A 14,626-nucleotide genomic window follows, 5' to 3' on the forward strand; every position below is an offset into this window, starting at 1 on the left:
TTCCACTCTGTCTAGGTTTCTCTCCAGCCATTTGCTAATAGGAACTGTCTGCGCCAGTAGGATTTTTCTTCTCATGCTATTACACAAATGAAATATTTAATCCTACCTCTAATCCTTGCTCATATAATTTCTTCCTTTCCGTCTCCTCTGTTGCTATATAAATTCAATTCTTATTTCAGCGTCCAGCTCTCCCTTCAGTTTTTGGCCCAGTCTAATCCATGCCTTACCCTGATTTTCCATCTTTATTCCATTTGAGGACACTTCTTCTTAAAATATGCTACCCTTTTTATGGTTCTCTATTATATAGGTTGCTTTTTTTTTGTCGCATTGTAAACTTCCTGAGTACATTGATTTCAGCGAGCACATACCATAGAGTAAGAAATGGTCGCTGATATGAATTGTTTGAACTGAATTAGGATTCTAAGGTGAGAGCTCTCTCTTTAGGCTTGGAACCATTTTTGGACGCTCATATTGGGGAAATGGAGTGGCAGTGGGAGCTGTCCCACATTTCAGCCATTCGCCCGTCCTCCCAAAGCTCAAGGCTGGGTTCCAAGTTGGCGGTGGAACCATGTTGTGATGTGGCTCTGAGCCGAATAGCAAAGGTTTGAGCAAGAGATTCTGTTGCTTGATTTTTGTCTTCTTTTCCCACATATTACTCTCTGCTCCTGATCACTCCTGTTCATTTTAGTATGCCTCAGTCTCCCTTCTTCGCTCCAAGGGATGTGGATAAATGATACTGAAAGACTACTACCCTCGACTTACAGTTTCCTGGCACGTAAGTTGCATGGTTTCTGTGAAATGCAGAATGTGTAGTTTCTTAAATTTAGGATATCCCAAGGTTAAATATATGGTTAAAAGTACTATATTTCTGTTATGTTTTATTTCTCGAAAGTGCGCATTGAAGGTGTTGGATTGATAGTAGTATTTGTAAATTCATAAAAGAGCAGTTGTTGGTTTTCCGAACTAGAGAATAGATTTGAATGGCACCTAGAAAGCTAGTGCTGGGACGTACTCCTGTGTGTAGAGGGCTGCGGTGTCTCTTAAAAATGAGAAGATAGAGATTTTTTTCCAAGAAAATAATTCTTAAAATACCAAGTAAACACATTCTGATGATGTCTGAGATATAAGCATTGACATATGTCTCGATTGGGGTGCCTGGGTGACTCAGTCCGTTAAGCTTCTGACTTCGGTTTGTGTCATGATCTCATGGTTTGTGAGTTCAAGCCCCGAATCGGGCTCTGTGCTGCCAGCTCAGAGCCTGGAGCCTGCTCCAGATTCTGTGTCTCCCTCTCTCTTTCTGCCCCTCCCCCACTCACACTCTGTCTTTGTCTCTGTCTCTGTCTCTGTCTCTGTCTCTCTCAAAAATAAGTAAACATTAAAAAAATAAAAAAAGAAATGTGTCTGTTTTCATAATCATAAATTCTTTATCATGTAATGGGATAAATGGGATTTAATAACTACTTCTGTTTGTATCTATGGTGACATTGTATTTTCTACACATACTGTCCATTCATTTGTATTTCTTGCTGTTCTTTCAGTGTTGACAGTTCCCAGAGTCAGAGAAAACAAAATGGCCTTTAAAACAGTTTTAGTGTTAAAAGGTCACTCAAAGTGTCATCGAAGGTGAAATTTTACAAACTGTTCATAGTTGACGATGAGACACAATTATAGTTAAAATCTTAAAACAAATAACTCACGTTAATAAGATCGGTTAGGTTCACAGTACTTTTTTCCTACATAGGAAACGTCAAAGTATAGTCATTAAAAGTAGCTGATTAATGAATAGCTTAACTGAAGTATTTTAACTTGAAATATTCACTAAAGATACTCTTCACATGGGACGCTTTTTTCGTACCTGTGCCCTTGATTCAAAGCCATCTGCTTCATCCTTTAAACAGCCAGGTGAGCAAACTGCCATACGTGTGTTGCAATATCTGTATCATTTCACCAAAGAAAACATTTTTCCCCCCGTGTTTCTGCAATTCCCAGTTAACACTGTAAGCAAGACAAACAGCCTTGACACAAGAAATACACTATTTCATGACAGCAAAGTCTAGATGTGTGTTGCTTTGCAGTCCCGTCCTAACTGCCTGCGAGACCTGGGGGGCTCTGGTGCGGCCAGCGCAGAGCAGATCCCCCGCATGTGCGGGCAGCCGGGTGGGGCTCCTTTCTTAAGAAAACAAGCCAGCTCAGGGTCCCTCACCGCCCTTTGTTGTCCTCCCCACGAGGTGATCAGTTGAAGTCTCTGTGGTGACAGAACCAGTTTGTAACAGGCTTGTCTTTCACGGTCCTGTCTCAGGCTTGCTGGCAGGCTTGCCGAAGCTCTGACAAGAGTGGCAGCAGAGAAGCCTCCGTGAAAGGAGCGAAGGCAAGAAACAGGAGGCTGAAACAGGCGGGTCACATTTACTGCTCTCCTGCTGCAGTGGGTTGGCTGGAAGAACTAAACTGGCAGCTTCACATTTTCTTGCTCATTCTTCTGTCTATGCACACGAGGGGTAAGAAGATCAGTGCCCCACGGTACAGTGCAGACAGGGGGCTGCGTTAATGTCAGGTTTTGTGGCTTTTATCACAGAAGGGAAAGTTTAGGGCAGAAGTGGCTAAACATTCCCAGTCCCCATCCTCCAACTGCTCTGTAATTTTACTACTTTTTCTGTCTGGGCAAAAGCTCTCTAGATAGTGTATTAGGAGGCTTTTAAAGGCATTCAAAGTTTCTGTTTTCTCTAGTAATTAAGAATGAAATCCAGTCCAGTTTGGAACTTTGAATATGAAGTTGATTGTCAACATACTGAGGCAGTTTATATGTGAAGAATTTAAGAAAATGATTCCAGTAAACTTTGTTTTGTTCATTTTAATTTGGATGCTGTTAGATTTTTATAGGTTTAGCTAATTAACTTTGAAGTTCATTACAACTTTTATGTAGAAGCATTGAGTAAATCTCTGGGTTTATAATAGCAATAGTTATAAATTGTGACTATGTCAGATGTTTATCCACATTGAAGAACGGGGGCTTGCTCAGTGATTATTTTGTGGAGAATTATTCCTGTATGAAGTTGACCAAAGGATGGCAATTTTTAAACTTTACTTAAAAGAATTGAAACAAAAGAGTGGTTATAAAAGTAGATGAACTGTTTTCAAGACAGAGGAAAGGTAACGTAATGAAACAACTGTCTGTGATAGTGATTTGCAATGAGGGAGTCATGAGGTGGGAAATGAGGAGAAAGTGGCTATCGAATATGAAGCCAGGCGACAAAGGGAATATGTATGAGATGGAAATGCATTTACAGTTCAACCTCACGTCCTTGTGAATGCATTTTATGGAGCCAGTTTGGCAATACTATTTATTGGAGAAGTATGTATTATCAATTGGCATGTGCTTTTCATTGGCGTTTATACGACTGGTGTTTTCATGATCTCAAATATTCCATGGCACTATGAAAATATTATATGCTGTGTCGGCTCTATGAAAAAAAGCTTTTAATTTCTGGATAAGTGTAATCCCAAGGAGTTTTATGTATTGCTGTGAAGGAACAGTAGGTAGTTCACTTGCCAGATTTGTTAATTTATTTTCTGAAAATTGTTATAATATGGCACCTTCCAGAAAGGAATAGAAAAGCCCCAGGGATACTGTTTCTTAAGAATGTTTCAGGAAGCTCAAGGTATGATACTTGTGAGGTGAAATTCTTATTCCTTTATTCAATCTACTACTATCTCTTGATTGCCTGAGGGTAATTTTTCACTATCTTTTTGCATTTTCCTTGAAAAATGTGAATACCTTAATGCATTATTGGCTTATGTCAATAAAAAGCAGAGGCCATATGCTACAGTGTGAATTTTTGAATCATAAATACTAGGCTTAGAATACATCTTAAAATAATACTGTATAACTGTCTTACTTTTCTTGTGAGGGGATTGAAGCCCAGGGACATTCCTTGCCTTCCTCTAGGTAACAGAGTCTTTTAAATTCTCTATGCACAGCTCTTTTGTGTGTGTGTGTGTGTGTGTGTGTGTGTGTGTGTGTGTGTGTGTGTCTGTGTGTGCGCACTTCTACTGATTTCTTCTACAGCACAGTGGTTAAGAATATTAACTCTGCACTCAGAATGTCTGTGTTTGTATCTTAGCTCTGCCACTCAAATGAGGTATCTTATTAGTACCTCAGTTTTCTCAACTGTAAAATGGGGATAAGAGTAATACTTACCATAGGGTTGATTTGGTTACTAAATGAGTAAGTACATGTAAAGCACTTAGAACAGTGTCTGTAATACCTAATATTTTGGGAGTATCTGTTATTATTCATATTATAATAATAGTTTATGTAGGAATAGGGGACAACCAAGCTGGAAATGTAAATTGAGACATGATCTAAAAAGAATCTGATAACCCATCTTAGTATAATTAACATACTAAACCCCAATTTGTATTCCCGCCTTTGTCACCAATGAACTTTTAATTTTTTTAAAAGGAATTTCTCTACCCGTAACATTTGATAACAGTTTTACAAACAATAAGCTTCATGGTTTTTATGATTTTGCTCCAATGAAGAAAGAATGTGCTACAGACAGGGACTATTAGTTCAACCAAGAGTAAGCAACTTTGACTATCCAAGTTAAATATTCATTGATGGCTTGTAATGCCTTATGATCATTAATTGTGCATGTCCTTCAGTGGGAATGATGATCACAAAATTGGTAAACACAAAATACAGACAAATGAAGTGGTCATGATTCTTAAATGAATGACAAAGCCAAAGTTACTGTTCTGAGACCTTAAATTCTTGTTAAAAGTAAATGTATTTCAAAATGACAACTTGAGACTTTTGGAGAATGTGAGCTACTGGCTACTAAAAACATTTTGTTAATTAAACATACGGAAACGTGAAAGTTTTTTGTGGAAGGAATATGTACAGTACTCCAGTTCTACCATAAATGGAACAAAGCTCTGTAGAGTCACAGTAGGCGGAAAGGAGAATTCTTCTTACTGGACCAGAGTAGCTAGTGTAACTCATCAGCCGAAATCTTATCATTGCTTAAATCTTATCTGAATGTTTTAACTTGAGGAGACACAGGCTTGAGAAAAAGGGAAACAAAAGTACATCTTGGTAGAAGTTTTGAACTTTGTGTTTTTTATATTGGCATGTTGTGATTGCTTTAGGAATGGATTTTTTAAAGCTAGGATCATGAATGTAGAATTGTCTTTTTTTCTAAAAGTGCAGTTATCACCTGTAGTGGTAAAAGTCAGCAGTGTTCACTTCTGGTTGAAATGTTTTATTTTGAGGATTGCACTGTCTATCCCAACCTGCCCCTTTATTTTCAAAACACAGGAGAAAATCACAGGCAATTGTAATGAACGCAGTGCAATGTGTCATTTTGGTCACTACTACTCTTTTTAAGTTCTGCCAAAGGAATTTAGTGAGGTTATAAACGTGATAAATTGACCTTAAAAACTAAAGGACTCTTTCTGTTTATTGTTCTAACACATTGGTGGCAACAGTGTGCCTTTCCTGATGTGGATGGGTCTCATGTTCTGGCATTAAAAAAGGTGAGATTTTTATTTAGCTTCCTGTTATGTATGTGAACATTTCTACGTGTCCCCCTCCCCCCTTCATAAAATCATGGTAATAGATTATTATAGCAGTTAGGTTAAAATCAAAATTGGCAGCCAACTTTTTGTCTTTAGGAGTAATTCTACATCAATAATGAGTTACAGGAAAAAAAGGTGAGATAGGAAGGTAGTAATCAGTTGGTTTTGAATACGGGAAAATCCCCAAACCTAGTGCACAGAAATAAGTCCCAGTCTTCACGGCTCCTATGGCTTTATATAACCAGATTTTACATTCTGCCTTTTCATTGCCAGGTCATTTTCCGTAGGTTTCCTATTATAATATTTACATTTGATCTGGTTGGCATTAACTTAAAATAAAAAAAAATTATGTTATTAAGTATTTGAACCAAACTTAAGGCACGTAGAGAATACAGTAATGGGAGGCTAACAAACATGGCTGTGAATGTGCGGTTTAAAAATTAGAATGGTAATATTACTGTAGGGCATCAATTTTTGGTAATATTTTTAAGTGAAAAATGATCCTTGTTACCATATGGCAAAATACAGTGAAAATCTGAACTGTTAGACCAACACAGCTGTTAAATGCATCAATGTGGGTCTGTGTTTAAAATGTTTTCTACTACAGCTATTATGCAGCACGTCCAACAATTAATCTCAGGCTATTAATCGGCAGTAACTGCAAGTGGTGAGCATCACAGATGTAAGAAATTTGATCTCTGTAACTTACCTGGAGGAAAGTGGCTAAACTACAGTTCTCAACTGAAATTCTGCAGAGTATATTGGATAATAGATATTCACACAGCTATTGAGTGTAAACTCAAATCCTTTGGCTTTACCTTTGTTATGGGAATTTATACTCACCAGTGGTGGCAACCATATGCATAGGTAAGTCTTGGGTGTGTGTATATAATTTTAATTTTTAACTTGCAAATACATGAAGGCTTCTGGAAGAATAATAGTATTAGATCAGAGATCAGAGTAACTCAAATTAGATGGGGTTTTTTTTTGTTTTTGTTTTTTTTGTCTCTATAAGCCAGTTGACTCTGAAATGACACTTTTTTTTTCTGAAATAACATTTTACAAATCTTTTATTGTCTTAGAACTGCCAGGAGATATATATATAATATATATAATATATATATATATTATATATATTATATATATATGACACATATATAATATATATGACATATTATATATATATATATAATGGGATATATATAACATATATATGGGATATATAATATATATATATGGGATGTATATAATATATATGACATATATATATAATGGGATATATATAACATATATATGGGATATATTACATATATATATGGGATATATAATATATATGGGATATATAAAATATATAGATATATATATTTAAATTTATTTATTTTGAGAGAGGGTGAGAGAGCACGCACAAGTGGGGGAGGGGCAGAGAGGAAGAGAGAATCCCAAGCAGGCTCCTTCCTGTCAGAGCAGAGTTTGACATGGGGCTTAATCCCATGAACCCTGAGATGATGACCTGAGCTGAAATCAAGAGTCAGACACTTAACCAATTGAGCCATTCAGGTGTCCCATGAATGTGTTTTTTGTCCCCTAATTTTACAAATGCAGATCTAATTTTACAATCCATGCAGGACATTGGGAAAATCCTTAAATAAGAGAAAGTATATTGACAATTGAATTATAGGAAAATTATCCTTATCAGTTAAATTGCCTATCAAGCTTTCTTTTGCAACATTTTAGGTTCAGACGAACTCTTAGGGTCTTGGTTATTATACTTTTTTCCATTTGTAAAGTAGTTACTTTTCCCATTTTGGTGGATTTTTTTGTGGAAATGTTAACATTAAAATACCTAAAGGAAATTTTGTGACTGTGCACTCAGGATAACCTTAGTCTTGTTTTTAGATCCTGCCATTTTTTTTCTAATATTACAGAAGCTGTGGCTTTTGGATTAACTAATTTCTCTGCTTTATGTCATCTCTGTCACATTCCTTCAGTAATTAGTTAATTTTTCATATAAAATCATGTTATTAGCATTGATATTTGGGTCACAAAGAACGGAAACTTAAGTAGAGAAGTTGAGTGGAGATACAGAGAAAAGCTAAGGCAAACACAGGCCTCGTGGGACCCAGAGTCCATGAGGGTCTGAGCCTCTATTCATCTGTGACTGAGGTGGTCTCATGGACATTTACCTTCTTCTTTCCTCTGTGTGTCTCTTTCCTTCTTTCTGTTTAGAATTCTTCCATGGTGACATCTTGCGTTTAGGGTGAAGACCAGATCTTTACATAGCTGGCAAGACTTGGTATCAGTGGGCCCCTGACTCCCAGCTCATCTCCCTAGTCATTGGCCACCATCTTAACACTGTCCCAATCATCCAAACCTTTCATCTTTGCAGGTGCTTCACATAGAGTTTTTCCACAACCTGGAAAGTTCTTTGCTTCTCTGCTCTGCTTATCCATTCTCTTAAATGCCATTAAGGTTTCCTTAGCAATCCAAAATAGATGAGAGCTCCTTGATATAACCCCTCATTGTAAGTTTTATTTTTCCTTTACAGTACATATCATGACTTATTACATGTCACTCTCCTGCTGGAAGCTCCATTTCTGGGAGGAAAAAGCTATGCCCTTTTTATTTGTTGCTGAGTTTCCAGTGCATAGCACAATGCTTAGCACATAGAGGGTACCACTGTCCTAGGTATACTCATTGTTTTGCACATGACCCTAAATGGTGTCCTTGATATTCCAAGGCCTTTTTGTTGTTGTTGAGTTCTGTAGAGTTAACTAGCTGATCAATGTTTCACTGTCTCTTATTTCCAGTTTCTTTTTGGAGAGACAATTTGATTGGCAGCTGATCCTTGCAGTAATCAAATGTAACCCAGCTGGGGTGTGTGTAGCAATACCAAGATGGGCACCAGACAACAGACCCAGACCCAGACCCTGCTTCCAACAGAGCAGGAGAAGTTTTTCTAGAAGAAGTTTTAGATTAGTTTGACAATCAAAAACAGTTAATATAGCTGCTACTGTCATTTTTAATAGAATAGTGCTTTTTCGCTTATAAGGAATTCCTGTTGGCTACTAAATGGATTAGCTGTATGTTTAGAAAAATTATAAGAAACACTGTATAGTGGGGCGCCTGGGTGGCTCAGTTGGGTAAGTGTCTGACTTCAGCTCAGGTCACAGTCTCATCATTGGTGAGTTCAAGTCCCGTGTCGGGCTCTGTGCTGACAGCTCGGAGCCTGGAGCCTGCTTCGGATTCTGTGTCTCCCTCTCGCCCTCCTCCTCCCCCACTCATGCTCTGTCTCTCTCTCAAAAATAAATGAATATTTAAAAAAGCATATTAAAAAAAAGAAACACCTTAATATTTTCATATGAACTTTGGTATCCAGGAAATGGTACTACCAAAAATAATGATCATATATTTCTGTAGTTTTTACAGAATTATTTTAACAGTAAATGAAGGGGTATAACATTTTTATTTTTGCTCTTTAAAAAAAAGATGCCATAGAAAATTTAAGATACAGGTGGTGGCAAAAATAATACATAAAACAAGTAGTGTAATCACTTGGAAGACTAGTTCTGTCAGATTGTTATATATAATTTTCACTCCTTTATTGAAAAAGGTACTTGGTAAACCTTATGTCTCACAAAGAACCTCTTGTAAATTTTGCATAATGATCCCTAAACAGACCACAAATTGTAGGCTAGTGGTATACAGTTTTTTTTTTTGTTCAGATTCTGAGAATTTAGTGTCTGAAATTATGCTTTTGATCCCATCTGGTGTCTAAAGGAAAATTGACATACATATCTAATTCATGAGGTTTTTCTAAACCTCACAAGTACATGCAGAAAACTGACTTTGGTTCATAGATTTTTGGTTCATAGTATCCTGTAGTACATAATGTCCTATATTTATGTTGGTATCTTCACAATTTTAACGGGGGTTTTACATATAAGGAAACAGTGACTTATGTCACCTGTGTATCATCTACGGATCTTCTGTGATGTGGGAACTTCATTGATGAGATACCAGTTGAGTGGGAGACAATTTAATATAACAAGGCATCTTACGTTCCTTCATTCCTTCAAATATAAGCTATGCCAAGGCCAATAGCAATGGAGCTTCAGAAAATCTGGGGCCAAGTTTGTTTTGCAAACTCGGCATGAAATTATCCTTCTGTTACTATGTTTGTAGAAATATTCATCATCAAACTATGTCTTTGCTGAAGTGTTTAGCTTTATTTTGCTTTCTCTCTAAAGAAAACTAAGACAATATTTTTCTCAACTATGAAAAAATAATGACTTGCCAGTTGTAACTGCGTATCACTTTAACAATCATGCACTTTCTTATGGAGCTAAATCCCCACAGCATGTTTGTCTTGGTTAGAGTTAATAAGCTCAATTGAGTATTGTTTTCACATTCCGTTTGCAAAGTCTTTTTTATGTTTCTATTTTGAAAAAGAAAAAAAAGGTTAATGTTGTAAAAGTAATATGCTGTATTTACCCTTGAACTATTAGCCCATTTGAGTGAGGGCATGTGCAGCGGCTCATTGGAGGAATATTTGAGCGGCTCTCTGAGTTTAATTTCAGCTCTGACATCAGCCGAAGCTATTGAGACCTGTGCAGTGGCCTGGAAAACAACAACAACAAAGAGTTCCGTGTGACATGGTAACAGAGGAAGGGTGGGTGCCACTTAATTGAGGCTGCTCAACAAATTGCCTTTTTACTTCCACACACACACACACACACACACGCACACATATGTTTCTTATATGTATGTTTTCATAGGATTATTACAGTTTATTGAAATCAGAGAATATCACTAAATATTTCCTACTTAATTTCCTATGCCCTGAGTGAAAACATGTTCAAACTGGGGAGTAGTGGGTCTAAAGGAAAAGGACCCTTGTGCTAAATCATGTGATTTCACAGACACATGACATTCTTCCAGTAGGCATTTCTGGAGATTGTTTTTGGCGTGGATTTTATGAACATAATACTAACAGTTTATTCATAACATGCATTTTAGTAGCTATTATGAATATTATTAATCTACCCTACTTAACCTCTTCCATTGAAAAATATAATTTTCTGTCTTTTATTGTTCCACGGACTTAATGACAAACATCTTGCAAATTAGATTTTCATATATTTCATCTCTTTCTTATGCTCAATTTAATCTATCAAAGCCACACATTGTAGAAGACATCTGGTATTGAGCTTAAGCAGCTGGGTTTCATTTGTAAAGGTTTTGAGCAAATTTTGGTGCTTGCCAACAATAATAGAGCAGTTGGCCAGTGTGTTTTCTTTGTGGCAGCTTGGTGCAGTATGGTAGAAGAGACCCGAATTCAGGATCAGGTGATATTCTGCCTCTTTCTGGCTTAACTGGCGAGACTTGAGGGTTTATGCAGGTGTTTCAGGGAGCGCTGGCTGAAGGCTTGCTCAGTGGCTGTTGAAGAGGAATCAGTGGGTGAGCGATGTGCACTCATCCATTTGAGAAACAAGGAGTGTGCAGTTTTCTTGACAGCATGGTTCAGTGTATTTCCTACATCAGAACCACTAAGTCACTTTTAAGATGCTGTTCCCTCTACCCCATCCCAAATCTGCTAACCCACATATTTCAGAACTGAGCCCAGAAAGCTGCAATTGATTGAGCTACCCCAAGGGGTTTGGAACAGACTGGATTGGAGTTAATAAACTTCAGTTCATTCTTTACCTTCAGGTAGAACCTCTACATTCGCTTTTCTGACCCAAAGACAAACCTATTTTATTAGAAGAACTCTTTTATTAATGTGTCCATTTAAAAGGAATTATCAGAATTTGTTTCAAAAGTGGCTTAACCACATACCCAGTTTAGATGTTCTTTCATGAAATGCTGTATTACTGTGACCTATTGCTTAATAAAACAGTTATTCTAGCACTATTAAAATATTGCCCCTAATGATGAAGAAGGGCCAGTAAGACTTAATTTACTTGGAACAATGCATGTATGAACTGAAGGATTTCTGGGAGAGTGAAGCAGACACGAGAATACCAAATTTCCTATTTCTTTCTCAGATATGTTAATTAATCTCTGTCTCTAAAAAGTCACTGGACACCTGATAATTTCCCAGAAATCTTTTGAGTTTGGTTCTGTGAACTCCCCTCAGAAACCACCATATTGTTGTTTGGATGCTCTTGGAGCCTATACCCGCCTCCAATTACATTCACTATGTTATTCCCAATGAAAATAGTTTGTCTTTGTGGCCCATATAGTGGTTTGGGGGACTGTTTATTCTGAACATAAACTAAGTCATTACCCTCTTCTTTGCTTCTGCTAAAAAAAGTTCTCTGCCAGCATTCTTACGACCATAGTTCAGTATTCTTGTTTTGCTGGTTATTAGTTCAGAATTGAGTTTTCCAGACAAACACTTGTGAGTTCCAGGTTAATATGGAAACATAGCCAGGGAATGTGTGGTTGATGGGAGGATTGCCTCTTTGGAAGTTAATAGGTAGTGACGGTCTGTTGTTAAAATGTCGTTAACTGGAAATGTTCTTTTTACCTTATCTTGCTTTGGAAATTAGCACTCAAGATAGTCACTTTAGAGAGCTCTGCCTTGTCTCAGGGACTTGATTTAAAATAAACACATAGACACACACACACACACACACACACACACACACACACACACACACACTCCCACTTGAGGTAGGCAAGCAACACCCTAGCAAATACAACATTAAAAGAGGGTAAGAGAAGGGGCAATCCAAATGCTTCAGATCGTCTCATTCCATGATCCCTGTCATGCATGGGCTACATCTGCAGCGTTTTAAAGTTTCTGCAGGAAGCTCAGTAATGCAGCTGTCTCTAATGTACTGTGAACCTTGAAAAGGAATTTCCTTTCAAGTAAGAACGGAAGTAGTTTGTGTGTGGGATGATGGAGCTGAAGGTTTCCTTTAACAGAAAATAAAGTGCCGTTATATAAACAAACATCTATATGACCTAAAGTAAACCCAGCAGAAATATGTGATGCAGGCACCTACATTTTAAAAAGACCCAGTTAATTTTAATGATCTACTTGTGTTTTCTCATTTTTGCAAGTGAGGAAAATGAGGTGCATGGTTGTGAGACGACTTAGCTAAAGTCTCACTATGACTTCTAGAGCCGGAACCAGAATTTAGGATTCCAGTTTTAGTTTGTGTTCTTTTAGGAATGTCATTTAAATCTGACTTTAGGATTGCTATTTAGGCTGAATGTTTAGAAAGTTGAAACAGAGTCTTTGCCACATGCACATTTTATTTAAGAAACAGGTTATGAAAACACACACCACCATCACCATGAATAAATATTTCAGTGTATGAATGAAACTCAGAACTGATAACTTCTGCTTTGGCTTTCCTATTTATTCTAATAGGAATGCTAGTATGTGAGAGGTACTCTATACTCAACCACATTTAGGCTGTCCCAATTTAGTGCTTATGAAAATGCAAATTTTACTCAGTTCTGAGCTACGGTACCTTACCATCTGAGGTGAGAAGAAGACAAAGTTAGGAATATATTTGTGTAGGCTTTTAGAAAAAATTTGCATCCTGCATTGAAGAATGGAGCATCTTTTTCCCCCTCTTCCTAAGATTTCCTGCAAATGTTAAGCTAGAGATTACTTGTAAAATATCCTGAGTAGCTAGTACTGCAAACAAGAAATGTGATCTCCAGCTTTACACCCTGAGAGTGAGTGCTAACACCTCTACAGATTTATTTCTTAAAGGTAAAATTACAAGGTTATTGTTCCTTTCCATTGTAGGATGTCATTTGTACTGGGATCCTTTAGATTTACACATTTGGTTTTATGGTTTTGGGTAGTTGCTATAGAATGTTTTAGAATAATAGATGAACTGTCTTTACCAGGTAAAATTTCTGTAGCGTTTATCCTAATTTTTCTACCTCTCCATTGGCTGTTTCTCCAGTAATTGTGAATCCAGACTGGGTTTTTGCAAACTGAATGGGAATGTCTGATCATTTGTCCTGTGGCTTTGTTTTGATTCTTGTATTTGCTTCTTAAGGGATTTTAAAGATCTGCTGAGGAGTTCATATCACCTTTTGTATTTCCAAGATACTTGAGCAAAATTACCCTTCAAAAGTTCTGTAATGTTTACTTCTTAGTCTGGATTCTTTGTTTCTTATTCCTGTGGCTTATCTACAAAATGAAAGTGTTTAGGGCTAAAGAAGAGAGTGGCATAGTTATAGTTACCTTAAATACTAATCATCTAATAGACAATCACTAACATATTTCATTTGTGATTTTATAATTCACAAATCCAAGAATACAAATGTCAGCACTCTTATGTTTTAACTTGTGAATGTCTCCTTCTGTAGATGTTAAGCAAAGAGCAAGATAAAGATACTTGTTCTTCTAGATATGAAAACTTACTAAGGTTTTACAGTTTTAGGGCTATAGTCATTACAGTGTGGTTATGGCCTAGGGTCGGCATAGCTGATGCAGCATAATAGAAAGACGTACATATAAGGAAACGATGTAGGTGAAGGGACACATGGAAAACCAGTGGGAAAAGGTATGAAAACCTCACCTGTACCACCTATAAAAATCATCCTAAGTGTGTCAGAAAGCTAAATGGAAAATTCAAAAATGGAAAATGTGTGGAAGAAAATAAGAATAGCTGTTCCAAGTTTGAAACACTTCACATATATTAACTCATTTGAAGTCCACACAATGGGAGATAGGTACTTTCATTATCCTCATTCTATAAAGAAGGAAGCAGGTTCAGAGAAGTGAAATATTTTGTTTCAGATTACAAAGTTCATGCATGGGGGAATCGAGATTCAAGTCAAGACAGCCTGGTTTTTTTGTGTCCGTTTCCATTAGCAGCTATATAATGCCACATCTCTTAGGAGAAAATGTTTGTATGATTTAAAGAAAAAAAAAAGATTCTAGTTCAACAAAGCAAATCACCAACAAGCAAAAGGATCTCCCATACACTGGGAAAGCATGTTGCAAGATGTGTCACTGAGAAATACTTACTGTCAATTTTATGTAAAGAATGTCTTCAAAAATGAGAAAAATACA

General features: G+C 36.9%; 1 protein-coding gene across 7 annotated transcripts in view; it reads left to right on the forward strand.

The window, feature by feature from the left end:
- The window catches only part of BMPR1B (bone morphogenetic protein receptor type 1B), a 416,974-nt gene that overhangs the window by 308,499 nt on the left and 93,849 nt on the right, over positions 1–14,626 (forward strand). The window contains exons 1-2 of one of the 7 annotated variants that reach the window (XM_060654627.3): positions 607–775; positions 2,300–2,495. The exons of 3 other annotated variants lie outside the window; for them this stretch is intronic. In XM_060654627.3, the coding sequence (XP_060510610.2) occupies positions 731–775; positions 2,300–2,495 (241 nt within the window). In that variant the 5' untranslated portion in view covers positions 607–730. Of the gene's footprint in view, positions 1–606; positions 776–2,299; positions 2,496–14,626 lie in introns of those variants that run through there. 3 more of the 7 variants (XM_060654628.3, XM_060654633.2, XM_060654635.2) reach the window with 3 other exon arrangements.

This window comes from Panthera onca, chromosome B1 (assembly GCF_046562875.1).
Source record: "Panthera onca isolate mPanOnc1 chromosome B1, mPanOnc1 haplotype 2, whole genome shotgun sequence".
Classification (NCBI taxonomy): Eukaryota; Metazoa; Chordata; class Mammalia; order Carnivora; family Felidae; genus Panthera; species Panthera onca.